We start from the raw sequence: 27364 nt of genomic DNA, 5'->3' as shown, positions 1-27364 counted from the left end.
TAGTTGAGTAGTTGTTGAAAGGCAAAAGGAACCGAAGAACAAAGATACAAACATGATCGAGGTGCAACTTAACAGTTTTAACCTCTTGCCGCCTGAATATCCGAGGAGGCTCGTTCAGGAGGAGGAAAACCACCGAGCCGTCGCTGCACTCATTGAGCTCGCCGAAACTGCCATTGCAACAGCAGAAAACTACTCTGGGTATGTTGATAGCCGTCTCCTTCCCCTCTCCTCACGGGGGTTTGACCTCCGCAGCGCCGCTTCTGAAATGTGTGAGCGTTACAAGCACGAAGCACCGTGTGGATGGACCGAGGAAAAGGTGATGAGGTTCTGCGAACAAGAGGTGACGAGGGAAAAGATTGCCGAGCTTTTATCGCGACAGCCGCTGGACGTGGTTGCCGTGGAAAGCATCTTGAGTACACTCCGTGACTCGACCGTGGAATTCCCCCGCGGTCGCTTCCTGCTACTTCGCGAGAACCTCAACATCCTCAAGCCACATCAGCCGCGGGATATTATCCGTGACCTCTCCGAGCTTTGCGGTGCTCTGTACGAAATTCAGTTCGTAGATCTCCTCGGGAAGATGCGGGAGGAGCTCGCTGAGTTCGACCCCCCGCTTGATGCAGCCAAAAAGAAGGTACAGGATGCCATTGAGGCGCACAAGCGCGCTGTTGTCGGCGGCGATGTCCTTGAAGTGGAGCGAACACACAGACAGCTTATCGCCGCACGGTACGAACTTGTGGAAGTTTGCGCGCAACGTCTGAAGGCATTCTTGTCCCAAAACTTGGAAAATCAGGAGAAGGGATTCATCGCCGAACTTCAGGCGCTGGAGAGGGACTCACTCGAGGCCCTGCAACAATTCACAGACTACCACAGTAACCAGCGAGACGTCATTCAGGAAGACATAAAAAAATGCTCCGACAAACTTCTCCAAGAGGGCGCCACACACGAAAAGTGCTTGGAGGAATATAAGGTGAAGGAAAGGGAAATGAAGGATAACCTCTACGCCGTTATCTCGGCCAAGCAAAAGTTGGTAGAAGAAATACAGCGGAAGGCTGCAGAGCTGGTGCAACTGACAGCCAAACAGAGGGAAATTGTTGATGAACAAATCAAGGCAAAGAAAGAAGAGGAGAGGCGTATAACGACGTACAACGAGTTCGCCAATATGGGGACTCAGCAGAAGCAGCGGCTTCTCAAATGTCTCGAGTACTGCGAGCGGGTATTGTCGGTTGTGCCCGGGATCAAGTCGTACGTTGGTGAGATGGTTAAGCGGCTGCCGTGGCAGAAACTGCGCGACGCGAGGAACGAAGTTAACGATACAGAGGCGGAAGGCTTCATGGAGGCTTACGATCCGTTCGTGGAATGTTGTGGCGAGCTGACGGTTAAGAAAATGCATCGCCACGACACGCTGTCGCGGCAGTCACGACTTGTCGAGCATAACCGCAACTCTTCGATGGAAAGCCTTGACCCCAACATGAATAATTACCGCGCCGAGCTGGAGGAGCTCATAGAGCAGATGAAGGGAGTGACAGGCGTCATTAATGCCCTCAATGCAACACAAGACGCTGGTGAGCAGCTGTTCCTCAGTGTCGAAAAAGCCATCTTGGAGAAGTACGAGCGAGCGGCAACACCGTTCGTACACCCGCTGCAGGTACACGGTGTCAAATCCGTTGAAGAGCGTGACCGGTTCGTTAACCGCTCTATGCAGTATGTGGAAGACGAGGAACGCAAGGTGCTGGAGAAGAAGAGTGTCCTTGAGCGCATGCGCAGGGCAGTGGAGGGGGAAGAAACCGCCGTCGAGTTGGCGATTCGCGACATCCCCGTCGGTCGTGCGTAGAGGGCAAAGGGGAAAGAGAATAGATTATGGGATGAATAACATTTCGTACCTCTTCGGTGCAGAGACCTTCGCTTTCTGCGAAGTTTTCCCCTCCTCATCAACCTTTTCCCTCTTTTCCGTTACTGCCACTGCAACCAAGTGGAAAAGCAGCGAAAAAACAATGTTAGAGACGCTTTTATGCAGTGTAGCAAGTTGATGATGGTAAAAGTCATGATGTCGAATAAATGTAACAAGAGAGCAGTAAAAGACAGTCAGAAGCGAGAGGTGGGGCGAAACAAACACACACACATATACACACATACATGCGCACGAACCACCACACAGCCGTGACGGTGCGGGTTGTCCGGTAAAGCCCGTGTATGTGTGTGTGTGTGTGTGTGTGTTTGCGTGTGTGCAATAATTACATGTATATAGGCAGATGATCAAACATACGTCCATACGCACACTTCTTTGCAGGTTTTTGTTCTGGCGTGATGTGTGTTTGTCCCCTAGTCGGTGCGCCTTTCGCCTGTTTCATATCACCATCACCACTACCCGTAGGGAGGTTTTACTTTTCTATTAGATGGTGTTCAATGTATTATTGAGTTTTTTTTTCTTGGTTGATTTGGTGGTTGGTTCTCACCTTCTTCCAGGGTTTCGTTGCAAAGACGGGGGAGACGGGGAATAACGAAAGAAAAGAAAGAAGGTTAGGACGGGTACCACAGGGGTTGAAGAGGGAAGCGGGCAGGAGGTGGTTTGACACGTCACCAGCGATACTACGCGATATACAGCAAACATTTGTCTACACACACTTATCGTTTGCGTCATCATTCCCTTATTGTCGATATTGTTGCTGGTTTGAGTACTATTACGCTTGTTGGCGCTTCTGGTTCATTACTCTCTCACCTATCCCGCCGAAGGACGCCCGGGCCGTCTCATTCCTCGCTTCGCATTCGCGCACAGCGAAAACACGCCCAGGGCGAAGCAGTAGAGCAAAAAAGGGAAACGGTGTAGCACCCCGCGGTTCCTTCTCACTTTGTACAATTTTCTTCAATTCGCCCCTTCCCACCCAACAACCACCGGAATGCAAGGGAAGAAGGAAGAAAAAAAGGAAGGGGTGGCGGTCTGACGCAGTTATCGCTACCTTCGCAGTCGCCGCCTTCTTCCTTCGCTTCTCGTCCCTAAGCCGCATCAATCAAAGCTCGTAGTGCGAAGAGATATCTGATCTTCCACCGAAATGTATATAAAGATAAAGAATGGGGAAAAGGAGGAAGGAGGCCGCCATCTGTTGTGCGACCACAGATGCGAGGAATTTTCACTCAAGAACAATTTTCACTTACTAGAATGTGTGCGCGTTCCGGGGCCAAGGTCAGGTGTAGAGAAGACGCCTCACCAAAACGGAAATGAAAAACAAAGGTGTTTTTCTTTGTATGAATTCATTCACGAGGAGCTATATATATTGGCACCTGGTCACTGAGGCACACTCACGCTAACACCCTCCTTTTATTGGCTGATCTTCTTTTCCATTTCACCACTGCGTGAACCGAATATATGCATGTACATATGTGCCGTAACTGTCTTATTCCTGGCTTTCTCATTCTTTTTTTTTTTGGTGAAGTTTAGAGCAAGTTCTGTGCGAGAGCTGCTGCACCTCAAGAAAGGAGCCTCAACACGAAGCCATGACGGAGTATGGCCCAAGGTTCCTACTGCTTTTGGGAAGCTGCCCGGGCGAAGGCATGTGGTCCCATGCCAACAGCTACCGACAGCTGGTCGCTCAAGTGCAAGAAGCTTACGGTAGCAATTACGACCCCATCTTCAAATATAAGCTTCCAAGCAACCCGAAAGCGCTGAGCCCGCCAAACGGAACGTGTGATATCATCATCGACGACGATGACGACTTCAACATCTGGTTGTACGGTTATGTCCCCATACCTCACCATCGCGACGTAGTTGACGACATTCATCACCTTCCTCAGCCGTTGACAGAGAAAATGTACGTTTTTAAGAAACTTTCACCACCCGCATCGCTGGTGCACTTTTCGTCCTCGATATTGTTGCCACCAGTCCACAGTAGTAAACCAGAAGACGAGACAGGAGTGAGTTCTCTCGCAAATTCCTCAACAGCAGCCCCTAGCCCCCCCGTGCTCCACGCAGATGATGATGTTGTGAAGCTGCCGCTCTACCCACTACTTCCGCCCCTCCTGCTAGTGAAGCTCGGTGTTCGCGTCGTTCTCCGTCATAGCGATGCCGAGGAGGCGATCCTTCTCAGCAGCAGGACCGTGAGCGGCGCGGGTGAGGGTCACTGGGCGTTGCTTTTACGCAAAGCTCAACGCGCGTGGGGGGTACAGCGACCTTGTCTGCGTTACTTAGACCTCGATCAGGGATTCACGGCAATAAACATTTTCAACATACGCGATTACATGTGCTGGAGTACGGGTGTTGGGCGCGAGCGAACTGAATTGATCGTGTTAGAGCATCTGTTTCGTGATGAGGCTCTCATGAAACAGCGTGCACACAAACTTGAGCTGATGAAGGAAAGTGAGCTATCACGCAGGTGCATAGAGGAGCGAGCCGAAGAGGCTTTTGGATCGCGCAAATTCAGCTGTCCATCCCATCCCTACACAGCCACCACAGTGGCTACAGTACGGGGCGTAGACTGCAAATTGTTTGGCCCTTCCTTCACAACAGATGGCAACATTCCCCCAATATATGAAAAGGGGGAAGGCGCCGACGAATGTTCCCTTCAGCACCACAGGCAACTTGTTGACAAACTTAGGAGAAGCGGCTTGTTCTAGTGCAAGAATATTCAAAGGAAAGCGCCATCACACGCAGGTGCGGGTATTCGCTTCGGCGTCTTCACGACCAGAGGGAGAACATGAAACCTGCATGTTGGTGGCACTACAGTCTGTCTCCCTCAGACATGTCACCTGTGCTTCTCTCATTTTTATTCGGATGGTTGCGTGTGCGCGTAATCTCTTTTTCCCCCCCCCCCTCCGAAAATACACGAAGACATCTTTACTGTGTTGTGCTACGTAAATTTATGTAGAATATTCACCGTGCACAAGATGGCAGGGAGGTGGTTAGAACGATGTTGTGGACCTCCACAGGGCATGCGCTGTGGATGATTACAAATAGCCGCATCTTTCCCTCAAATCTGCCTTGCAGAACTACTTCAGACTGCGTCCAACCGCGGGCAATGATTGCGTGACCTACTTATCCCAACTATTTGTACATCGCCTCCACTTTTCACTCTCTTCTTTTCCTTAGTCACAAGGTTTGGTTGGCCAGCGGCGAAAGGAAGGAGGTGTTGCCGGGGTCCAGTGTTTTCCCCCCTTCTTTTGCTTTATATCTGCAAACATAAGTATATTCTTACATATTGCAGCGCCACAGTTGTGGATGCGATTAGGCGGGGTGCGGTTTTGTACATGGACGAGAACACCACATCCTTCGCTTTGAATGTATCCGGGTGGCTCATTCCTGACATTCGGCGGCATGTTTTTGTACTCGTGTGGTGTTGTGGTGTGCCGGTGCATGTGCGTTACATTATACAACTCCTCCGCATGTCGTCAGTGCCCCTGGAGATGATGATGAGTTCGTCTGACGAAGGGTCGGTGGAAAAGGTAGAGAAGTATGATAGTAAAAACCATGGGGCGCCACATAGTCCAAGCGAGTCTGAACTGCGGAGCGTGGCATTAGATATTGCCTTCACACAGGTGGGGAGTGACTGCTGTAAGGCGAACAGTCATGTTGTTGAGGCTTGCCTCTCGGAGGAACGCTGGGCCGAGGTGCGCAGTTTGTCGTGTGTTGCAACAAGTGATACCGACGGCGGTGGAACTGCCACGCGAATAGTCTCGAGTGATCCCACCGTGAATGGGGAGGTTTTGGTTCTTCTGCCCCCGGGGGAAGTGCCGCAAGCAGAGCTGGTGTCGGCATACTTTACTGCCTTAGACCAAGCACGATTTTTTGAGCGGCAGTACAAAATGCACGTCACCTGTCCCCCTGACGGATTTGAATGGGGGAAAACGGAGCGGAATGAAGTTAAAAAGCATCCAAGTCTCGGGTCAGCAAACCGGAAGGCGGGGGTGGAAGTCATTGTTATCGGCAGTAGCGACGACGACGACGAGGGAGACCAGAAGATGGCAGAAGTAGTGGTGCTAGACGATAGCGATGACGAGACCCCTTGAGAAAGCGCTGGAGGCTGTCAAGAGTTGTCTGGGAAAACGTGGACCAAGAAAGGATCCACTGCGCCTCCTGCCGGTATGGAGGGGTGAGATAAATGGAGTACCGCGGACCGCGGTCCCCTCTTTGGTAACTCCGCGACCCTGGTGTATGCATGTCTTCATACGCAACTCTTGTCTTGGTGGCTGGTGTCTGTAAAGTTATATCCTCTCTTATTCCAATCTAAATTGAGGGCAGTTGGTTGCATTCTTTTCGACTGTTACTTCGCAAATGCTACGTCTGCCTCTCATAGCTTTTGTGCGTCTTGAATCCTTTTTCTTGCGTCCATTTCCTTGTACAGAACAGGCATGGAACAAGGTCAACCCGCCACTCCCTTTGCAGGGCTGGCCAGTGGTGTTGCTGCCACGGTTACCAACATCTTAGGCCGCCTTGATATCGGGGGAAACGACAGGAAAGTGCGATCTGACCTGCCCCCAAACACCGTCTTCCTCAACGTGTATGATATAACGGTAGCCAACCGTATACTCTACTACACCGGAGCGGGTGTCCACCACACCGGCGTTGAATTGTACGGGATGGAATTTGCTTTCGGCCGCTGCGAAGAAGATACAGGCGTGTTCCAAGTGGAGCCAAAAAACACGCCTCCGCATACCTTCCGCGAGCAGTTGGTGTTGGGCACGACTCAGCTAACGCGCGGGGAAGTGCTTGGCTTAGTGCAGGAGATGAAAGGAAACAGAGAGCGGTGGTCCGGTCGATCTTACCACATTGTGAAGAACAACTGTAACTCTTTTTCAGAGGCGTTTGCCAAGCGGCTGCTACCCCCCGACGTGCGATACGATCAGCACCAGGCAAGAGAAAAGAAGGACGGATCAAGTAGCGTTGTGGAGGTATACGATAACGGTGAACGCGAGGTGGTGCGGCTCTCAGGCGGTCAGTCAGTCGAGGTACCCGTCCTGATGCCCAGTTGGGTCAACCGGCTCGCAAATACGGCTGAACGTATTCTTGGCGAAGATTTGGTCCAGAAGATCGACGATATAGACAGAAAGGCAGTACGGTGAAGCTGACGGAGGAGGTAACTAAGCGTCACCATGTGCTCTAATCCGTTCCCATTTAAAGACAACCAAGAGTGAAACGGTTCTGGGACCGCAAAAGGATCTCTTGGTTGGTTTTTTTTATCTTTTTCTCCGGATTCGCGTGTTTGTGGAGAGAAGCCGAAGGGTAGGGAAATAGTTGGCGCATCATCCTGTCGGCACGCAGCAAATGTCTCCGGATTCATCTGTTGTTACAAGTTTCCCTCCTTCCCCTCCCCCTGCTCTGGAACCAGAGGGGGCATAATCTTTCATTCAACAGGAGTTGCACCAGTGCAGATAGTGCTACTTAATCGCTATCGGTTTGGACGGCGGTTCCTGAACGGACGATGCACGCACTGGTTCAAAAAGCCGTCCTTGATGGCCCCAATACATATATGTATTTATATGCTGTGTATCCACATTTATTTAATTTTGCCTTCGCGACCGTCTTCCAGGAATCCCGCAAGTGCACATAAGCAGGAGGGCATATTTGTCCGTAGGTTGGAAATAATAGGAAGGAAAGACGACATAATAAAAACGAAAGGTAGTAATGCCGCCCAAGCGTTCCAAGCCGGGTGATGTGGCCGTGGACAAGAGGCCACCAGGGCTTTTAGACGCAACGGTACAACTCGCTTCTTCCGTCAACGCGCCTTCGGGGATGCGCATCGGTCACATCTCATTTATTCACCCTGCAAATGGCCACCTGTGCGTTGTCGGTGGGTGTGATGTGTCGTCTCTGCCGAAGGCACTTACTCTGCCCCACGAAGATAAGTCCGCACTAACCATGCCCTTTCTAGAGTCATGGAACACTGAAGAGCAGATGTGGATTGCGCAACGTGACGAAGAGGAAGAGGAGGCACAACGTCTACACGAATCAGCTGACAAGGACTCTGTTGGGGAAGGTTCTGAAAGTGCTGGAAGTAGCGATGGCCAATCACCGGTAGAGACTTGCGCCACCTTCCCAAGTAATGGGCTTCAGGATCTTACATGGCCGACGTTGGCGGGAATTGCCCTACAGTGGAAGACGCAGCATGAGGAACCGGCAGTGAAGAACCCGCCAGTGATTCAGCCCGCAGGTACGTTAATGGAACTAATCGAAAGGAACAAACGGGATCCTAAAAAAGAAAAGGCAGAGGATAGGGAAAGCGCGGAGGCACCGCACGCAGCCTCTGCGCGAGCTTCTGCAAAAGCCCCAGTAGTGTTATTTGTCGGTGGGTGGAAAGACTCCAAGTATGCCCACCGCAGCAAAAGCATTGATCTGGGCACTGGGTCCGTTGCCTATATTAAGAGTTTGCCGTCGTCACCTGTGATGGCCTCGTCGTGCTCAACTGCAACCGTTGTCAAGAACCTTGTGTATGTTTTCGGCGGTAATAATAGCGCGGGGTGCACGTCTTCGATGGAAAAGGCAGATCTTACAACGAACAGATGGATCGAACGAGGGGTGTCAACAAAAAATGAGACAGGGGGTTCAAAACCCCATCCCCGCTCCTCTCATGTTGCCGGTTTGCTACTGGAGCGGTACATTGTTGTGTACGGAGGTCGACAGGCGCGAGTTAATACGGAAACCTCGCATGGAAAAGCCAAGAAGGCCTCGAAGGTGGATCCCAGGGCTTCCATAGTGATTCCAAGTATGGAATTTGAGTTCTGTAATGACGTTGCTGTGTACGACGTGGAGAACGAGAAATGGGTAGTCACTTCAGCAGTCGTGAATAATATGGGGCCGGCGCCGAGGTATGGGCATGCTGCGTGTGTGCTTAGCCCGTGCGAGCTCTTTGTCCACGGTGGGATTGGGGCTGGTGGTCAGATTCTGTCGGATGCGTGGATTATTCAGCTGGAAGAAGATGCACACGGCGTTGCCCTCTCATGGGTGAAGATTAGGACAAGCGACACCAATGAGGTCCACACTCCAAGCCGTTGCCTTCACTCACTGGCGGTGGGGAAGGGCAGGCGGGTGTACGTCACGGGTGGGCTTTCGCCGGGAGAAGACGTGGTGGATGTGTGCATGATTGACGTGAAAGGTCTTGCGGATGTTGTCCCTGGTCAGCCAGTGGGACGCAAGGGGGAGCGCTTGCCGACATCCGCCAAACGCACAGCTTCAAAATTGAAATAGGCTGGTGAGTTCTTCGGGATAACATCAGCAGTGCTGATATTGCAAAGGTGATGTATAGGTCCTTGTCTCTTCGCTGTGTAGTGGTTTTAAGGCGGGGTACGACGCACACAAGTCTCTCTTTGGTTGCTTGTGACTTGGTTTGTTGCGGTTGTTTTGTATCTTTCCCACCCAACTCCGTTGTATAGCAGTATTCCTTCTGCCTACACTCTTTTCACCTTTCGACCTCATGGCTTGTGCCAACCCAACCCCCCGAGCAGCCTCTGCTGCATGAAATGAAGCCTTATTTATTCTCCTTTGTTTTTGAACAAGCGGCTCATTATTTTTTTCTCTTTTTCCAAATATATATATATATATATATATATATGCATCGTGTACTGCTGTTTTTCTCCCTGTTGTGTGCTTCCAGTCATTGTGAGGCAAAGGCGAGAAAAGAACATATGTATATATGCGTGTATGGAAAAAAGTGCAGCTGCATGTGGAAAGTTGCTTGGTTATTGGTGGGTAATGGGTGACACCAATTTACGGGGTCAAAAAAAGGCAGAGACGACAAGGATGCGTTTGGGATTTAGTGAAATAATACCGATGTGAAGAGAAGTAAAGAAAGAACTAATGAAATGTATGTATTTATATACATGTACTTTTCGTGGAACGTGCCTCAGTGAGTCCAAAACAACATGTGTGCGTGTACACGCGTTGGAACGCACCCGTATCTCTACTTTTTTGTGCGTTTGTAATTGTATGTGTTTATGTGTATCATTAGAGCTGCTCCTCCCCGGTAGGCCGTGGCTCTGAAAACTTGACAATAACAACAGCGGGCTTCGGATACCTGACCATTACATCTATGCGGATCATTTAATGTGTTTTCCGCCGTTTGACTTTAACCTTTGTTGTCTTTTTGTGCACTTCCACATACGTTTTCTCTCCCTGCGAAGAGATATAGGCGGTCCACACACACACACACACACACACACACACACACACACACACACACACACACACACACACACACACACACACACACACACACACACACACACGTCAAGCCAGCAGGGAGGACGAGGGAGGGGATTAGAAGCACATGATGAGTAGTGCAACGTTAAGTGATGTGGAAACGTTAGAAAACATACCGAGGGGAGCCCCAATCGGGGGAAGTGGTATTGTCAGTGGCACCGCCTCGGAAGGGAGCAGTCGCGGGGCGGAACGGTCCACCGTCGCGAATGTATCGGAAGATGGTGAAAGGGGGCGCAGAGAGGAGGAGGAGGACCGTAAGCCGCTGATCATGGATCAATCTGTGATCATGGATGAAGAACCCTATATCTCCCCGGCGAAAGCTAAAAAGATCTCATGGAAATGTGGACTGTGCGGCTATTATGTGCTCGCTATGGACCACAATGGAAACCCACTGGAACTGACTAACTCCCCCTCTGGGGAACCCCTACCCATGAGTTGCCCTCGCTGCATGCTTTTACACCATGACTGGGAACCCGCGGTGCCATTTGACGATTTCAACAATCATGCGAATATTCGTTCTAAGCAATCAAACAGCTACGTCATAAGCGACCAAAAGAGTGGGAAGCAAGCAGGTTTCGTTCCCGCACGTACCCCAGCAGAAAGAGATCTTAAAAAGACTTCTGCAGACATCACGCGCATTTTGCAGGAAGTAGAAGATCGGTGGAGAAACTACGCCCCTAGAGAAAGTCCCACATCAAGGGAACAGGGTCCGAAAGGGAGGCTGATGGCGTATTACTGCGACAAGTGCAACAGAGAGCTACTGCGTATGGATCAATATGGCGAGCTGGTCCCTATGGTGTCAGATAAGGAAGGGAAGCCGCTCCCAATTGTTTGTCCAGGATGTAAAGAGGAGCACAGCGAGTGGGTTGTAAGGCCTTTTACCGTTACCAGGTAAAACGTGGATCTGTGTAGTGCTTGTTTACGGCTTGTTTTGCTTTTGACCTCCCCCTCCCCTCCCCCCTTTCCTCCTCTCAAGCCTCTACAGGACACCAGCATGCTTAAATGCACGAAGTCCGTTACCTAATCTTTTCTTTTTTCTGGATTTTTTTGCGGGTTCTGTCATGATCCACAAACAAGCAGAACCAAACGGAAGCATCAACAAAAGGTATTCTCTTCATCGATTGTCAAAAAGTGAAGGTTCCAGGCATGCCTGTGTGCACCCAGCCAAAATCATTGTTCTTCTTCGTTACTGACTTTTTTAGGGTTACCTCACCCCTCTCCCCACACACACACTTACAGGCACTAACTGCCTTGATACGGCAGGAGAGACGAAGTACACAGAATAAAGATAGATGAATGATTGATTGGGCACTCACGTTTCTGCCTGGTGCAGCGCAAGGTATGACAACTGTTGTTCTGGGTCAGCCTCTTGACAGTGCAAAGACGCGTGCGCAGGCGTGTGGTCCGTTGGCGGCCCGCTCGGCGTGGAAGACCATGTTGGACGTCGCACGCGAGGAAGGTGTGCGAAGTTTGTACCGTGGTACCGGTCCACCGCTTATCATGTCGGCAACGAAGCGTAGCCTGCAATATGCCTTGTGGGATTCGATTCGTGCAGAGAGAAGTTGTAACAAACCGCCGCGAGCGACTCACTCCACCCCCATGGCCTCTCATCCCTTCCGGAGTTTACATGTCAATGAGCTGCTGAGGTCGGTAGCATCGTGGCTGGGAGAGTCACCGTTTCGCTCGGGTGCGTGTGCCGGTGCTGCGGGAACGTTTATTGGCTGTCCCTTCCACGTCATAAAACTTAGGACACAATACTCCACGCGGAGATCAACCAGGAACGCATGGGTGTGTGCTGCGAATATTTTCCGCAGTGAGGGAATCAAGGGTTACTTTCATGGATTCGGTTACCACCTCCTGAAGGATACGTGTTTCGCTGGGTGCTACTTGGGTTTCTATGATATAAACAGGCGGTGGCTCCGTGCTTGGTGTACTTCGAGTACTGGCACCGAGTCGCCCGGAATTGAGGAACGGTTGCCCACTGAGTGGACATTTGTAGCCGGCTGTACGGCGTCTATGGTCACATGGGCACTTCTGTATCCTCTGGACACAGTCAAGACAATTGTACAAGCCCGGTGCGTAGGAACGCTGGCAGTGGTGGAGCTACTACAAAGAGAATCACCACTCGTCATATACCGCGGTCTCGGCGTCTCGCTCCTACGCGCTGGACCCATCAGTGGGGTTTCAATGGTTGTTTATGAGTATGTGAAAAGCCGTACAGATAGGTGGCAGAAGGAATGGAGGTAGGTGTGGGTGAGTAGCACAAACAACGAGGAAGGGAATCTGTGGCAAGAAAAACGCGTCGTTAAATGGTCTCCCGTGTTGTGAGGTATCGGGGCATAAATTTTCGTCGATGGTGTTCGCAGGGGTAGAGGCGGCAGCGGTACGCGTTTGTTTGCTGATAATACCTTGTTTAATTTTGGTATGAAGATGAAACTCTTAACACATAAAATCGGAGAAGCTATTGATGGCATCGTGGGGGGATGAAAGACGTAGGGTGTGAATGTCAATCGCCGATCATCGTGCATATCGCCACGGGAAATTGTGTGCACGAATAAACTTGCGGGTATGCTTCCGTAGTGGCTGCATTCATTTGTGGACGTTGCTTGCACGATGGTGGTGATCATGGTTCATCCTCTGTTACCGTTGTTAGTATTCCTTATCGCTTGTTTGTTTTGTTCGTTCCGACTGGTTTCCCCTTCACAGTGTCCACAAGGACAGAGTGGCTTGGAATGTGATGACATTTTCTCGTTGCGTTTACCCGTTTGCATGCAGGCATGAGGCGATGCTGCGAACGGATGATGTTGACGACGACTGGCATTGTGTTTCCCAAGACACCACTCACGAACTATTTTCCCAACTCCACAGTAACCGAAGTCCGTCGTGTTGACCACCCTCCTTCCCCATCCAAATCGGTTTGTGTGGCGCCGTTTTCGTCTTCCTCTTTCCGTTACAAAAGGCAGCATACGCTTTTTTCTTTTACATATTTATTCATAGGTTCATCTACACATCTCTCCGCTATTGTGGTGAGTATTTTGGGCAGCTCTGCGTATAGTTACCCTTGTCCTCCCCGCATAAAAGCGAACGGCGAGCGGAGGCAGGAAGAGTATAGGACTTGTGGTGGCGGTGTTGGCGGCAAGCAGGTGCAGTACCGGTGGCGAAGTCCAGTTGCGCAACTCTACACCCCGCCCCTCCCACTGCAAGGGTCAAGACAACTGAGTGTGAAACGACGTCAAAAACTTTAGCTATTTATACGAAGCATTGAAAATCTCAACCGCCAGCTTAGCAACCCATCCTGTTTGCTGTGCACACTGGTGTAGGTGATGGGCGGAGGCTGTTGCAGGCCTTCTAGCAAGAGTTTAAAGGACAGCAAATCGACTAGACTGAAACAGCAATGCCCCCCAGCAGAGTCGAAGCATGGTCAACTATCAAGTGAGCAAAGCAGTCCGGAAACGTCAGAGGACGAGGGCCGATGCAGAAGCGTGGGCATGGGTGTACCTGTGTTTTTGAATATTTACAATCTGCAGAACAAGGTAGACAAAACCACATACAATCTAAATGCACGTATTGGTCTGGGCATTTATCACACCGGTATGGAAATTTTCTCCACGGAATGGGCATTCAGCGGCTCAACACGCCCTATACCTGGGGTCTGTGGTATCACTTGTGGTAGGCCAAGAGAAATGCTCCCAAAGTATCTGTTTGAAAAGAGTAAGCTGCTTGGGTATCTACCTCGAGGCACAAGTATACGACAAATTCTTGCTATAGTGGGAAAGCTACGCCCTGAGTGGGAGGCAAGTAAGTACCACATGCTGAGACGTAATTGCAATCATTTCACAAAGGCATTCCGCGACTCGCTCGAGGCAGAGTTCCCGGAAGCAGGCCTAAAAAAAATACCGGCGTATATTAATAGGGCTGCGCGTTTTGCGCGCGTGCTAGTACCAAGGGCATTTGTCCCCTCGGTACGTCAGCCCATCCACTCCATATCTCCAGCGGCTGAAAGGGCAAATCCTGAAAATGTTTCTTTCCTGAGACTTGCTGAGAACAAACGTGGAAGTGATTCGAGCCGTAGGGTGCCGAGAGAGGAGGAGGGTGTAATCGCCGATGCAAAAGTCCTTCGAACACGTGAGGAGCTGGAAGCCATGACAGTGCGCAACCTCCGGACCCTGATGTGGCTTAATTGGCTCTCTTTAGAGCGGTGCCGGGACAAAAGGGACATGGTTGAGGCGCTGCTAAGGCACCAAATGGCACAGCAACAGCAGCAACAACGACGGCAGCATCAACATCCGCATAGGGAACACCGACAGAGACAACAGCGGTCAGAATAAGTGGGGAACTTTTACGTGAGGAAACGGGGATCTTCAGTTGGCACGGGTTAATTCACTTCAATGTATATTACATAATCACGTCACTGCCGCCAAAGCAAATCATAAAAAACATGAACAGACTCACGTGCTGCTGATGCACTGTTAGACGCGGCACCATTTTGGTGGGGTAGTAATCCTCACGCCTTTTTTCTCGTGACGTATTTCTTGTGCGTCAACATATTTCGTTGCCTTGATCCCCCTTGCATATTTCGCCGTATGTACCTCTGCCCTTGTCCTCTTCTTTTTTTTTCTTTTATTTCGAAATTATCTGGGTTTGTCGGAATTTTATTGAAATGCGGTGTCACAGCGGTATGTAGCTTCCGCGGTCTGTGTGTTGTCACAGCCCTCAGGTCCACTCTTCAACTGCCACTGCGGGTGCAATTTTTCAGTTGTTGGTGCATCCACTTAATTGTACAGTAGGTGCGAATCCGCCAGTGTATATGGTATTCTTCTTGTTTCCCTAAGCAACTATGCTGTGTACAACGTTGTTCAAGTGAGAGTAGTGCTGAACAGTAACCTTTACTCATGTGCTATAATTCCTCTCCCCTTCCCTTGGTGTTACTGTTCTTATTGTTTGAACTTGTGGTAACTTACATGTGTGCTTCTTTGCGGAAATGCGTATACGGTGTCGATACGCATCTGTTTTTTAGCGCCTTACCCTACTGTAATCGTAGCCCCTCGGGGTTAGTACAACGACAGCGCAACGACAGGGATTGTACCGTAGCAGGAAGGACTAGTGGTGGCGGCAACAGAAAAGCATCGAAACGCGGGAAAGCATATATTCTACTCTCAGATCGTCACAATCACAAGTACGGACTGGGCTCGAACTTCTCTGCTCGTTTTTCAAACCATAGACACTACATAAAACGATATATACTACCACCACAATTAGCATACGGAAGCGATGTGGACACCTCGTTCCGATGGTTGTACAACGGCGGAGCGGTTGCGAGCAGCGCGTCGGCGCGAAACCGCCAAGCTCTACGAAAATACATACGAACTGCGGCGCCGTGGCTACATCTGTGACGAGTCCGGTGCCACTAATGCTTGTCACCGGAGGGCACTCGAAAATAAAGAAGGAAATCGCAGCGGATGTGTGACGGAAGAGGTTGCTGACATACGACACCAGGAGCCCGCAGCAGACGTAATGGGGTCTATAGACGAAGGGGGATCGATCAAAGAAGGGGAATGTCAAAATGTAGAGGGGCCGCAGGGTTTATATACAACAGGTTCTTTCCGACGGACCTCGACGGTGTCCGTTTCAACCGTTGAACAACCAATCAAACTGTTAGATGCCGCTTGGAGTCGGTACGACACACAACAGGTCCCTCGATGGTCTGTGAGCGGACGTAAGGCTGACAAACACCGAAAGAATCGAGCCCCGACGTTGTCCCGCCCCTCTTCAGGGCCCTTCGTAAGGTCACATATGGGTAGCGCCTCGTCGTCCAAACGTGTAGGTACTGCTCCATCAACCGCATTGCCCGCGCGGCTGAACTGCTTCCCCCATGTTCCAAACCCAAGTGAAGGAACTTCCGTACCTCCTTCCACTTCAGTCACCACAGTTTCCCTGGCGCCTGCATCAGGGAAAGTCGGTAGGTGTTTTACACCCTCCAGGAGGCGCCGCCAGTCCTGCTGTCAACCCCGGGGCTCAGCAGAGGTGCAGGACAGAGACCGCAAGAGGGCTACTGGCGTTGTAACACTAACTGGGGATGAGTACATGCGAGTGCAACAAATAATTTCACGTGTGTGAAACGAAAAGGAAACAAGCATCTCTGCGCATCATGCGGAGAAGGCACGCAGACGCATTTACTTATGCACACGAGGCAGAAAAAGTGGTGTGTGTGTACACCCCCGGGACAGTGTCTGGTAGTGTCCCTGAGGGAGGGAAATGGAATATTATGTTGCACGGTTTCTTTTCAAATGAAAAAAAGAAGTTGTCTATTTGGTGGAATCGAAAATGGTATGGCATTGTGTCGCATCTTCCAGAAGTGGGCGATGATGGTGGCGACGTGGATTTGATTGCAACAGAAAGCTCAACGGAATACACTCTATTACTGTTGTTCGGGTGCAATACTTACTTCCTTTACTCCGATATTTCTTTGCTGTTTTTCTCCACTGTTTCCTTCCCCCCCCCCAAAAAAAAAAAAACACTTAAACATCTTTTTCTTCAATATTGTCTTCCCACCCACAATTCTGTACATATATTTCTCTTGCATGGAGACGCAGCAACACCGATCGTGCCCATGAGTCAAAACCGGCAGCTGCTTTACCCCAGAGAGGAAATGGTGTCACTCGTCCGCTCGCTCGACCGACCACAAGAAAATGGACTTTTTTCACAGGATGTGTTATTGCAGTACCCGGAACTTGCAGAAAGCTACACGAAGGTGTGTCCAAACCGATGTGATCTAGCGACGGCTGCTGACCGCGCGGCGAAGGGTGCATATGGATATGATGTGCAGCTGACGACATTAAAGGAAGACATCAGGTTGATGGTTAACAACTGCATCCTTTTTAACGGCGCGGAGGGGGCCTATGCAGATGCCGCACGAACCTTTGAGAAGTTTGCAATGGGCAAAATAGATGCATATATTTCGCAGAAAGTGGGTGGCAGGCGCCTTTCCTCTTTCCGTGTGGCGTCAGTGTCGGTCCCAGAGAAACATTCTACAGGCAAACGCGGTCGTGACGGGGAATCAAGGGAAAGGGGGCCGGAAGCTGTGGATAACGACTCCTCGAGGCGGCAACCGGGTCGGGGGAATGGTATTGCTACCAGCGAGGACGATAGCAATAGAAGAAGCGCGGAATTGATCAAACTCATCGATTCATTGAATCGACGTGAGGATGATGGCGCCTTTGCCGTCGATGTAGCGGAGGCGTACCCAGAGTTGAAAAGCGCCTACGAGGCTATGTGCCCCCTGAAGATGAACCTTATCATCATGAAGGAACGTGCACAGAACGGGTACTACTTGGGGCAGCAACATAGACGACGACGAACCGGGGACGACCCCACACTTTACATGGGGAGTAGTATAGCGGAATCACTGACATCACTGCGGGATGATGTGGAACTGATGGTGAGAAACTGTGTGAACTTCAATGCGGGAGTGGTGGAGTGGGAACGACGGGCGGCGTCCTTTCATCATTTTGCACACAAAAAGATTGATGATTTCGTGCTCCGTATTGATCCTTCCCTCAGGGGAACACGAACTGGTGTTGAGGTGTACGTACAGGAAGCAAAGAAAATGCAGCAAAGTCAGTTAAAACAGAAGATTGAAGGCAGTGAGCGCAGTAATCGAGGGGATGTCGGGGCACCGGAAAGCGTGGCGCAAAGCATTTCTCCTCCCTCCCACACAACTGCGACGCCCATGAACCCACCAAGGAAGGCCACGATACCAGGAACAGCAAGAATTCCCACCTTGTCCGCTCATGTTAACGTTGTCAATACGGTTACCCCCATAGTTCAGCCCACAGCTCTTCAACCGGTGTTTAACACACCGAGTACACTGCGCCGCAGACTGATATCAGACCATTTGCATAGGGAAACGCTACATGCACGACTTATCCACAGGTTGGAAAATGACAAGAGCGGCACGAATGGGGTCCCAGAGATTGACAGGAGTGGTGACGCCCCACAAATGTATGAGCCAGCGCTCAGCTGCCGTGCGGTACTCGATGCGTTTATCACTTCTGTGCGTGAATTCCACAAGGCACAACGCGAATCTCAGGATTTTGTCAACCCCTTCATGTACGCTCAGCAAGAGGAAAATCTTTACTGTGACTACGTCACCCTTATTAAGCAACAACTCGAGCGGCTTTTCCTCCACATTGTCCTCTACAATCGGGAAAAGGCGGAGATGTACGATTGGGCGGCAGCAAAGGCTGCTCAGATGGCCGTAGCCGATGCCTCCCTGTTGCCCACTGCACCTGCGGTGAGTAGTCACGTCTCCTGCTGCTGGCTTGATGAGGCCCATTTGTGTTACCTCGTCCGCTTCCTGCAGCACCTTCCGCAGCTCTTGGGGCTCGCGTGCGCGGAGGTCGACACGGCAAAGAGCGATAGAACCGGAAATGCGCAATTGTACCTTACCACTGTGGAACAAGGTGTTGTTGGGAAAATTGCGAAAATTACGGAAGAGCTCCTGTCTTTCATTGCGCGGTATGAAGAGAAAATAACCGCCTCCCATCAGAATTCGGAATCACTAAAAGAACAAGCTGAGGCTCCCGCCTTGTGAGTTTTTTTTTCACTGCACAGGGCTCGCGTGTCGGCTATGATGGTATTAAATATTATTTGTCGCTTAGCAATTTAAAAAAAAAAGAAACCGAAAGCGAGGCGCGTCTTTTTCCCTCGTGGCGCACCAACTGGTGTTCTGGTCCATCAACGTTAATGTGGACAGCGGCAGATCTATTACTGTTTTCTACATGTTTATCTTAGCTGATCAATTAGCCCCTCCTCTTCCCCGGTCTCCTCTCTTCTTTGATGTCTTTGATTTCTCTCTTGAGCATACAGCCATGAGTCAGGAGGCAGGATGCGACACAAACGGGGGTGGTAGCACCATTACCTCAGTGACTGCAGGGACCAGCGGCAAGCATGAGGAAACTCCAGTAGTAACTGAGGACTCATCATTTGTGTACGCTTGTCGCCTCTGCAGACGCATTTTCTTCACTCACGAAGAAATTATGCCACACAGTGCGGACTCAAGCAGCAAAGGCCCGAAGGCATTCGGGCGGCGAGGTGCCCCCAAACAGCAGAGCGATCAGCAAAATGCGGGTGTGTGTACCAGCTATTTTCTTAACCCCGATGTCTCAATATGGGTGGCTGCAGAAAGTCGTGAAGCGCACTGCGAAAGTGGAGGCACTAGTGTGCTTCCCGATACGGTATATTGCCCAAACAATTCCTGTTCCGCGAAGATTGGTACACAATCGTGGGTTGGCTCGCAGTGCTCCTGTGGAGTGTGGGTTACACCAGCATTCAAGATACACGGCAGGGCAGTCGATAAACTCCAATCGCAATAGGGGAAAGTCCCCCCTCCTCCCAACTACACACACGCGCGCGCATACACTCACCTTCACAACACCGTACGTAATGGAATTCTGATGGAGAAACTATAAAATTATGAGAAAGAGAGGGGAGAGGCGTCGCGACAGCCACACGGGTGAGGGAGCGGATCATAGCCGCTGCAGTTCCTGCTCCCTTCATATACGACTTGGTTGCTGTCAACAACCCAAACCGGTGAAGTGCTTGCGGAGTAAAATCGTATCACATTGAAGTTTCGATGCGGTAGGCGGCTTTTTACGTGTTCGTCGCTCCGTTTGTTTGTTTGAAGGCGGCCTAACGTATTCTCTGTAGTCGTCGCTTGATGGATTCTTCCTTCTGTGGCACTTCACATCTTGTTCCACACGGAGAAGATTTGGAGTCTTTTTTTCCCCTTCCTCTGATCTTTAAAGTTATTGTATATCATTAAACTTGCAATCACTTTCCCACGCGCATTTTTTTACTTGGAAAGGTGAAAGGATATAATTTCCGGTCGTGCACCAGCTAGCGTTTGCGGCCAAACACTTTTGTATTTTTTTTTTAGTGTCTGTACGGCCGTGAGAATACAGGTGTGGAGGCAGGCCGAGATAGGGTTAGGGGGGGCGAGCTCAAAGCAGAAACAGTAAATACGAAAAGGGGAGTTCGGCGAAAAAGAGGGAAAAGTAAATATTGTATTCAGACGGCCACAAGCAAACAGTCACGCTAACTTTTGTTATCTGTGAACAAGGATATGGATGACCATGGTTGTACTCATTTCCCGAGGTTGATAGCTCCGGACAATTTTGGGTACGCCCGGTTCATGGCGGAATGGGTAGCCAGGGACCCATGCACGCCCGTCGGGAAGTTGCACCAATGTCTCGTTGCGTACCCGAAGGGAACTAAAGTGGAAGTCCTTGAGGAGGATGGCCCGCTTCAGAGCACTGACGATAAAGCGGAAAGTGGGAAAGGGGCTAGCGAAGAAGTTGTTCTATGTGAGAGTGAACTCACACTAGAAGAAATTCCCGAAATGGTGAGACAACTATCGCGTGGCCTAATCCCCGTGGGGCCCACCTTTGGAGCAAGCTCACCCGTAGTGCACAAGGCCCTCGAGCACGTCCTATCAGATAAACCTGATTACGGCGAGTCCTTCGCACAAGGTGCCTCCACAGGGTCCGACGTTGATTTGCTGAGTTTGCTTACTGCGTCGAAGAGCACGGCTTTTCACGGTGCTCTGGTCTTATTGCTCTTTCACAGGCGCAGAGTAGTGCGCTTTTTGTCCCGAAAGATACTTCTAGAACTCTCAGGAGTGAGCCACTTCAGAAGGGATGCTGATACACCAGCTACCGCAGCGAAGGCGGTATGGTTTGTTTCCCTGCAGTTGTTGTGTACGTTGAGGCATCTCGTGCGCATACCCATGCCGGTGGCGGAGGAAAAGGTGCGGTGCGCAGTTGCCGACGGATTTTGCAGTCTTTTCGCCTTTTTGGGTGCCCTAGACAAAGAACTCATGGACATTTCTAAGGAACTGAAGCAGCAGTATGCGATAGGACATGAAACACCCAGCGGCAGCGTTGAAGGTGCCAGCAATGTACCTCACGCGATGTTAGCTCTAGCTCAGGTGTCCGAAGGGGTGGTACTAACACTTGGAGGTGGTGCAATTATTCATTGGTTACTTTCCAGTGCCAGGGATCCCAAAGAGGGGCAATTGTCGAAACCCACGACGGAACTGCTGGCAACGATGCTTAGTGCTTGCCTGGAGGACGGAACGGCACTTCCGGCATCGGTACCCAGTGGCCAACCGCGGATGAGTGTCGCGAGGACCATTCTTCACATGGTCATAACCAATGGAAAAAACGCAGGTGAATGTGAAGGAAAGCGAAGGGCAAAATGGTATGGGCAACGGCTGCGGGAGTTGTGGTGGTTGGCTGCACACATCGAACCCCCAAAATCTACACCGGAAACCGGGGCCCCAGTCGACGCCTCTGGGAGACCAGCAGACGGACCGCATCCAGGAAAATTGGCCGGTTGGATTGCAACTCTTTTTTCGAAGAACATAGGTAAGTATATCAACTTTGGAGCAGCGGAACAAACAGCACGCACCGCCAGAAGTGGGTGCAGTGACGCTGCATTTCGCAATATGGAAGTGGTGATTCACACACTAAGCAACGTTATGTGCTCTCTCTCAGATGAAGTTCCACAAGTAGTAGCGACACAGAGCCACCACAACCTTCTTCGGTCAATTCAGAGGGGCGTCGCTGACATTGCATTCGCAATTTTACGTCGCACCTCAAACACTATTTCGGTGGTGCTACTACTGAGACACTTTGCGCGCGCGGACGTGGAAGCATTCACCAAAACGGACGACTCGCTCCCCGCAGGCTGTTTTCGGGATCTGTGGGAAGTGTTTCCTCGGTTGCTGGAGAGGGTCTGTACGGCAGCGCTGGAGGTCACTGAAGCGTCGAGTTCGCCATCACCGCAGTTGCAGCTCTTTTCAATGCTGGAGGTGTTAACTGTTTTTGTTGAGTGTCCTGCTGCTTGTATTTGGCTTTTTTCGCGCAATCAAGAAGGACAGGAAAGGGGCGCACAACCCCTTGCGTCACTCGTGGATAAATGTATGAGTGAGGTCGCCCGCGTACTCCGTGGAGCCGCGAGCGCTGTGATGAAGCAACGAAAGATCACAAAAAAAGGTGGAAATACTCCTGGTACACGTAGTGGTGTTGACGACGACGCGTGGACGTCGGCTGCGACACTTTCCTCTTCCTCGGATTCTCACGTTCGACACTTCGCTGGAGTTTTGTTTCTTTCCGGGAACGAAAACATGCATGAAGTCGGTGAGACAATACTAAACCTGTATTTTCCTATTGCCGCTCATAGAGAAGCCATCTACACCGAAGCGGCGAACTGGATGATGCAGAAACTCATTCTTAACGACGAGGTGCTCAACGACTACCCGCTTTTGCTCGACGAGAAGAAAGTGAATGACGCGGCCCGTGCAAGAGGAGTTATGTGGGTAAACGTAATGAGTGCATGCGACAGGTCAAGAGTAGCGGATTGGGTTCTGACGGTAATGTGGTGGCTGTGTGCGTTGGTGGCGGAGCATTCTCCACTATCCTCAGCCCTCTGCGGTAAGCTATCGCTCAAAGTCATCGTGCTGCTTCCACCAATTACGACTTATACGTTAGGGGCGGCACAAAAAAGACGACAGGCCGCCGATGCACCAACAGCCACGGCTGCTTGTAGCGTCCACAACATGATCAGCCGCAGCAGTAGCGTTAGCAGCAGCGATAGTAGTGACTGCGGCAACAGTGTAAACGGACTTGATGAGGACTTCCAGAGTTTTCTGGAGCGCTGGTGCGACCCTCAGCTGCTGCGTCGGTGCGCACAACGGCTGATGCTAGCGGTGTTAGGGGGATGGATTTATTACGTTCCCCACAATTTCACAGAATCGTTATTATATGTTGCCCGGGTGCTCAGCTCTTTGCCGCGGGACGAAAGCTTTACGTTGGGACTCCATTCAGCGTTTAGCAAGTTATTACCGCACTTCCAAGGGGATAGGCTTATTCCGCTCCTCAATGCCGACATTCACTGGTTAACTGCGATTATTCGAGAGGTAAAAGAGGCCCATAACCGTTCCGCCATGTCACTAGCCCTCCAGGAAGAAAAGTTCACGATGGAGGAGAAGCGGGAACTGGAGGCTCGTGGCCGACAGATGCCAGAAAGACCAACAGCAACTGACTTCAATTTATCTCACGTGCAACTTCAAGTGGATCACGAGAGGCGGCAGAACCAACAGGGGGAACATCGGACGATAGCGAATGTCACCTGCACGGAAGAGGCAACCACTGGGATGAAGCGCCCACGTGGGGGAGATTTGATGTTTCCGAAGGGTCAGAGACCTGCTGTGCCAAATCGGATCTTGATTTCAAACGCGTTGTTACAGCAGCGTTTTCAGCAACAGCAGCAGTTTTTGGCGGCATCAGGGGTTGCAGAAAAAAGGCAGAACGGAAGTCAGTCTGTCGGCGTCTCCAACTTGCAACTTTTAAGAGAACGCAAAGTTCGTGAAATTACACAGGCTAAAAAATTGAGCCAATGCCATGACGCGATACGGCGTATCGTCGGGTATACAGACTTCCTACGGAGTCCTCCGCCAGTAAGCGATATTATTGGCACGGGCGCTTCATGCCTAGCCGAAGAAGCGCCCGTTATACCGGAGAGTTTTGCTACAGCCACGGACAGTGGCTTTACCGCGTACGTGTCTTCATTCCTTCCTCACATCGCAGTGGAGTTACGCCACGAGCTATACCACAAGTTTGATGAAATGCTGGACGGATGCCGATGGAGAAACCGTACTGGGAAAAATCGCCCCCCGGAGGACATCGTGTATGGTGACATGATTGGTGAAGATGAGGATAATGACACCATTCATAACAGCGTTGTCAGGGGTGTGGTGGAGGGCGGGACGCGCCCCGCATCCTGGATTGTTGAAAATTCAGTCTCTGTTGTGTGCACAGGTAACGCAACTGTAAATCCGGTGGACCCGACGCGTATGCAGTTCAACATCACACTCGCTAACCTTGGTGGGGAAGCGAAGGTTCTGCCGTCAATAGGTACAGTTTTATTGGAAGGTGATGTTGCTGTGCTAATGTTCCCGCTTGGTCCCTTGAGGTCGGCGCTACCAGATGCATTTGGCGGCTGTGACACCCCGACAGTGTGGGCCACAATGGGGTGCATGCCAAAAATATGTATTGTTACCGTGGTGCAGCAGGGTCAGAGCAGCGCAACTCTCACCGTGTTCACGCCGCCGAAGTCGAAACGCCCAGACCTTGAGTCTAGTGATGGTTGGAACATACCATTAATACCCTTTGCACAAGCACTGCGCGCCTTCATCATGCATAAAAAACATTTCTATATTAAGCGGCTTTTTCCACTTGGCCCCTCGCTCGCAGTAGTATCTGCTCTCTTCGACGTGCAGCGTAGGTGCATAGCTAGCACCTTGATGAAGCCTAGGTTGGCTGCACGCAAGGCCCGGGAGCATGCACGTGTACTGGATACCGTGCTATTCGAAACTGATAGGTGGGACACCTTTGCCAAAAAGCTCCTGTTACGCGACTGCCTTGACGAATTTCAGGCCCGTGCGGTTGCCGTCGCCCTTGTTGCGTTGGTAAGTGAATGGGAAGAACAAGCTCTCGGCGAGAAGAGATTAGATGCGGCGCCGCCAGATATCACCATCATTGAGGGGCCACCTGGGACGGGGAAAACGCAAACTATCGCTGCCCTTACAATTAATTTGTTGAAAACCCTCCAAGAAGGGAAGCGAGTGCTGCTATGTGCTTCGTCTAACCGTGCGGTGGATGAAGTACTTCTGCGATTGCGGAGCCTGTTAACGCGCGCCCCACAGTTGGCTAACCGTCGTTTGCTGCGTGTTGGGGTGCGGGAGAGTGTTGACCCACAGGTCCTCGCCATAAGGCCAGCGGTGTTCCTTGACGACTGCACTGATGTGACGAGTGATGATGCGGGCGGGCAGCAGACGTTCCACGCCGAAATGGATACAAATGGCCGACCATATGGTAAGAGGGCGCTTCCTGCCAGCGCCGACAGCAGCAATGTCATGTTGTATGGTAGAAGCAAAAAGAAGGACCAAATAATCCGTGATGCTTCCGTGGTCTGTACTACCATTGGTTCTATACCACAGATACAACGCTTTCTTTCAGAATATGATGTGGTGGTAGTGGATGAAGCGTCACAGTGCACAGAGCCCGAAGCCCTACTCGCGCTTGTGCTTGCAAAGCGGCGCGTCGTTCTTGTCGGTGACTCACGACAACTTCAGCCGACCGTTCTTTCTCAGAAGTCTGCGGCGTGTGGGCTACGACGCAGCCTCCTTCAACGTTTACTCAACGAGGGTCACCGCCCCTTCACGCTGCTCACACAATTTCGCATGCACCCTAGCCTTTGCGCCTTCCCAAACAAGTATTTCTACGAAGGGAAGCTCCGCACGCATGAAAGCGTACTACGAAGGGCGATTCCGGCCTCTGCGGTGATTCACCTGGCAACACGGACTAAGCTGGAAAAGCTCCCGCGACTAATATTCGTGGATGTACATGAGGGTCGCATGGAAAGTAGCGGAAAGGGTGGACTTCGAGGCACTTCTGTGGTTAACAACACCGAGGCAAAAGTGGTTGCAGAACACGTACGCCGATTTCGAAAGTTTCTCAACCTTACGGTGTCAGAGTTTGCAAAACATGCGGGTATTATCACTTTTTACCGTGCTCAGAGGGAAGCGATTATTAGCAATCTCACCCCTGAGGAGCGCAGGAGCGAGATGCAAGTTGCAACCACGGATAGCTTTCAGGGGAAGGAAAGGGATTTTGTGTTTATCAGCTGTGTCCGAGCGCCCGTACGCAACGGGGGGGCCGGAACAAACAACCGCTCAAGGTATGGATCAACACTTGGGTTTTTACAGGACTGGCATCGAATCAATGTTGCTCTCACGCGTGCGAGGGAATTTTGTATCGTTTTTGGTCATCGACAAACCTTCATTGACGTAGCGATAGTGCACAGGGGGAAACTGTCGGATAAAAGAAGGACAGAAGGTGGATGGGGAAGTACCGGAACGTCAGTCCCCATAACTGTTAGTCACCAGCCCGAGTTACCTATGGATGAGGATGATGGCAACAGTGATGTGGAAACAGTGGAAGCTCCAGTGTTGCGGCCGGATGATGATCCACTTGTATTTGAAGAAATGTTGCGGTACGCGGAGAAATGGCCTGAACAAGTAAGCTGGTTCTCGAATAGCCAAGAACTTAACGTGTTAAAAGAGTTGATACGTACCGTGTGAGTTAAGAATGCTATGACGGATCTGCAAGAGGGTGGGTGTCCACAAAGGGCGTGTGTGAGAAATAAAATGATGTCCCCCTCCTCCCCAGGGAATATCGTTTAAGGGTTAAAGAAAAAGTGGAAAAGGAGATGGAGGAAGCAAGTGTGGGTCAAATGGAACGATAAGATGGAGGAAAATAACAGAAGGGAAACAGCACTAAAACACGGGTCGGAAGAGCGGTGGACACTGTGTGTACAGTTTTGGATGGGGCCGATCACGCCGTGCAAAATTTGCCTTTCATACTAAAGTAGTTTAGAAAAGAAAACATGAATGATCACCGTGTAAGCAAGGAAGGCACCTCGTCCGTGACATGCTTGCTTTAGCATGTGCCCACCTCAGCTAACCCGATGCAAGGATGACCATCGTTTTCCCCCATTATCAATCCGCACTACATTACCATACATGTGCACTGCGTTTTCGGATCACTTTTACCTCGAGGAAACATCAGAAATATGGCAGGTAAGAAAAAAAAAGGAACTACTTTGGTTACCCCCCTTCCCCTCTTCCTCCTCAATGAGCGCGCATATGCACTCCCCTTCAATTCTGGCGCTGGCGGGATATATTTGTGTTCTATTTACGCGACTGCAGTGTCTGAAGGAAGTTAAAACAGGGGTTAAGCAGGGAGTGGCATTTTGAATTTTTTTTTTCGTTTTGGAGGTGAGGTGGGGCGCCATCGTATGTGACAGCCACATTCTACTTATTTTTTGTTCTTGGAAAGGAGGAGAGAGGGAAGAAAGAGGGGAAAGACGGAAGCACTGTTGGCGCTCCTCATTATAGAGTGGCGACGGTCGTCTGGCATTTGGGGGTGTGCAGTGGGCTTCCCGAACCCACAATGCCAGCGCGTTTGCCAGTCGCAGTGGGTGAGAGAAGGCGTGGAGAAGGTTATTTGAGAGCGCAACTAGGCACGAATGGAAGTAGTGCGTACGTACCTGTTTTAGCAG

General features: G+C 50.8%; 14 protein-coding genes across 14 annotated transcripts; 13 read left to right on the top strand and 1 right to left on the bottom strand.

Moving 5' to 3' along the window:
- Positions 1–52: 52 nt before the first annotated feature.
- On the top strand, positions 53–1831 carry TbgDal_XI15070 (paraflagellar rod component, putative; the record flags this gene model as incomplete). The annotated part of the gene is made up of 1 exon (XM_011782350.1): positions 53–1831. The coding sequence occupies one exon, from the start codon at positions 53–55 to the stop codon at positions 1829–1831; it is 1779 nt and encodes a 592-aa protein (XP_011780652.1).
- Positions 1832–2678: 847 nt separating this feature from the next.
- Positions 2679–3002, bottom strand: TbgDal_XI15060 (hypothetical protein, unlikely; the record flags this gene model as incomplete). Its single annotated transcript, XM_011782349.1, has 1 exon — positions 2679–3002. The coding sequence occupies one exon, from the start codon at positions 3000–3002 to the stop codon at positions 2679–2681; it is 324 nt and encodes a 107-aa protein (XP_011780651.1).
- A 487-nt stretch (positions 3003–3489) lies between these two features.
- TbgDal_XI15050 (hypothetical protein, conserved) lies at positions 3490–4605 on the top strand (the record flags this gene model as incomplete). Its single annotated transcript, XM_011782348.1, has 1 exon — positions 3490–4605. The coding sequence occupies one exon, from the start codon at positions 3490–3492 to the stop codon at positions 4603–4605; it is 1116 nt and encodes a 371-aa protein (XP_011780650.1).
- A 630-nt stretch (positions 4606–5235) lies between these two features.
- On the top strand, positions 5236–5994 carry TbgDal_XI15040 (hypothetical protein, conserved; the record flags this gene model as incomplete). The annotated part of the gene is made up of 1 exon (XM_011782347.1): positions 5236–5994. One exon carries the CDS (start codon positions 5236–5238, stop codon positions 5992–5994), a length of 759 nt encoding a protein of 252 aa, XP_011780649.1.
- A 342-nt stretch (positions 5995–6336) lies between these two features.
- Positions 6337–7047, top strand: TbgDal_XI15030 (hypothetical protein, conserved; the record flags this gene model as incomplete). Its single annotated transcript, XM_011782346.1, has 1 exon — positions 6337–7047. One exon carries the CDS (start codon positions 6337–6339, stop codon positions 7045–7047), a length of 711 nt encoding a protein of 236 aa, XP_011780648.1.
- Positions 7048–7609: 562 nt separating this feature from the next.
- Positions 7610–9169, top strand: TbgDal_XI15020 (hypothetical protein, conserved; the record flags this gene model as incomplete). Its single annotated transcript, XM_011782345.1, has 1 exon — positions 7610–9169. The coding sequence occupies one exon, from the start codon at positions 7610–7612 to the stop codon at positions 9167–9169; it is 1560 nt and encodes a 519-aa protein (XP_011780647.1).
- Positions 9170–10247: 1078 nt separating this feature from the next.
- Positions 10248–11075, top strand: TbgDal_XI15010 (hypothetical protein, conserved; the record flags this gene model as incomplete). The annotated part of the gene is made up of 1 exon (XM_011782344.1): positions 10248–11075. The coding sequence occupies one exon, from the start codon at positions 10248–10250 to the stop codon at positions 11073–11075; it is 828 nt and encodes a 275-aa protein (XP_011780646.1).
- A 401-nt stretch (positions 11076–11476) lies between these two features.
- TbgDal_XI15000 (mitochondrial carrier protein, putative) lies at positions 11477–12427 on the top strand (the record flags this gene model as incomplete). The annotated part of the gene is made up of 1 exon (XM_011782343.1): positions 11477–12427. The coding sequence occupies one exon, from the start codon at positions 11477–11479 to the stop codon at positions 12425–12427; it is 951 nt and encodes a 316-aa protein (XP_011780645.1).
- Positions 12428–12957: 530 nt separating this feature from the next.
- On the top strand, positions 12958–13425 carry TbgDal_XI14990 (T. brucei spp.-specific protein; the record flags this gene model as incomplete). Its single annotated transcript, XM_011782342.1, has 1 exon — positions 12958–13425. The coding sequence occupies one exon, from the start codon at positions 12958–12960 to the stop codon at positions 13423–13425; it is 468 nt and encodes a 155-aa protein (XP_011780644.1).
- A 78-nt stretch (positions 13426–13503) lies between these two features.
- Positions 13504–14508, top strand: TbgDal_XI14980 (hypothetical protein, conserved; the record flags this gene model as incomplete). Its single annotated transcript, XM_011782341.1, has 1 exon — positions 13504–14508. The coding sequence occupies one exon, from the start codon at positions 13504–13506 to the stop codon at positions 14506–14508; it is 1005 nt and encodes a 334-aa protein (XP_011780643.1).
- A 943-nt stretch (positions 14509–15451) lies between these two features.
- Positions 15452–16297, top strand: TbgDal_XI14970 (hypothetical protein, conserved; the record flags this gene model as incomplete). The annotated part of the gene is made up of 1 exon (XM_011782340.1): positions 15452–16297. One exon carries the CDS (start codon positions 15452–15454, stop codon positions 16295–16297), a length of 846 nt encoding a protein of 281 aa, XP_011780642.1.
- Positions 16298–16328: 31 nt separating this feature from the next.
- Positions 16329–18773, top strand: TbgDal_XI14960 (hypothetical protein, conserved; the record flags this gene model as incomplete). Its single annotated transcript, XM_011782339.1, has 1 exon — positions 16329–18773. One exon carries the CDS (start codon positions 16329–16331, stop codon positions 18771–18773), a length of 2445 nt encoding a protein of 814 aa, XP_011780641.1.
- A 187-nt stretch (positions 18774–18960) lies between these two features.
- TbgDal_XI14950 (hypothetical protein, conserved) lies at positions 18961–19554 on the top strand (the record flags this gene model as incomplete). Its single annotated transcript, XM_011782338.1, has 1 exon — positions 18961–19554. The coding sequence occupies one exon, from the start codon at positions 18961–18963 to the stop codon at positions 19552–19554; it is 594 nt and encodes a 197-aa protein (XP_011780640.1).
- A 749-nt stretch (positions 19555–20303) lies between these two features.
- On the top strand, positions 20304–26384 carry TbgDal_XI14940 (nonsense mRNA reducing factor 1, putative; the record flags this gene model as incomplete). Its single annotated transcript, XM_011782337.1, has 1 exon — positions 20304–26384. The coding sequence occupies one exon, from the start codon at positions 20304–20306 to the stop codon at positions 26382–26384; it is 6081 nt and encodes a 2026-aa protein (XP_011780639.1).
- Between the last annotated feature and the right edge of the window lie 980 nt (positions 26385–27364).

Source organism: Trypanosoma brucei, chromosome 11, assembly GCF_000210295.1.
Source record: "Trypanosoma brucei gambiense DAL972 chromosome 11, complete sequence".
Lineage (NCBI taxonomy): Eukaryota > Euglenozoa > Kinetoplastea > Trypanosomatida > Trypanosomatidae > Trypanosoma > Trypanosoma brucei.
This window is presented reverse-complemented; position numbering and strand designations above follow the sequence as displayed.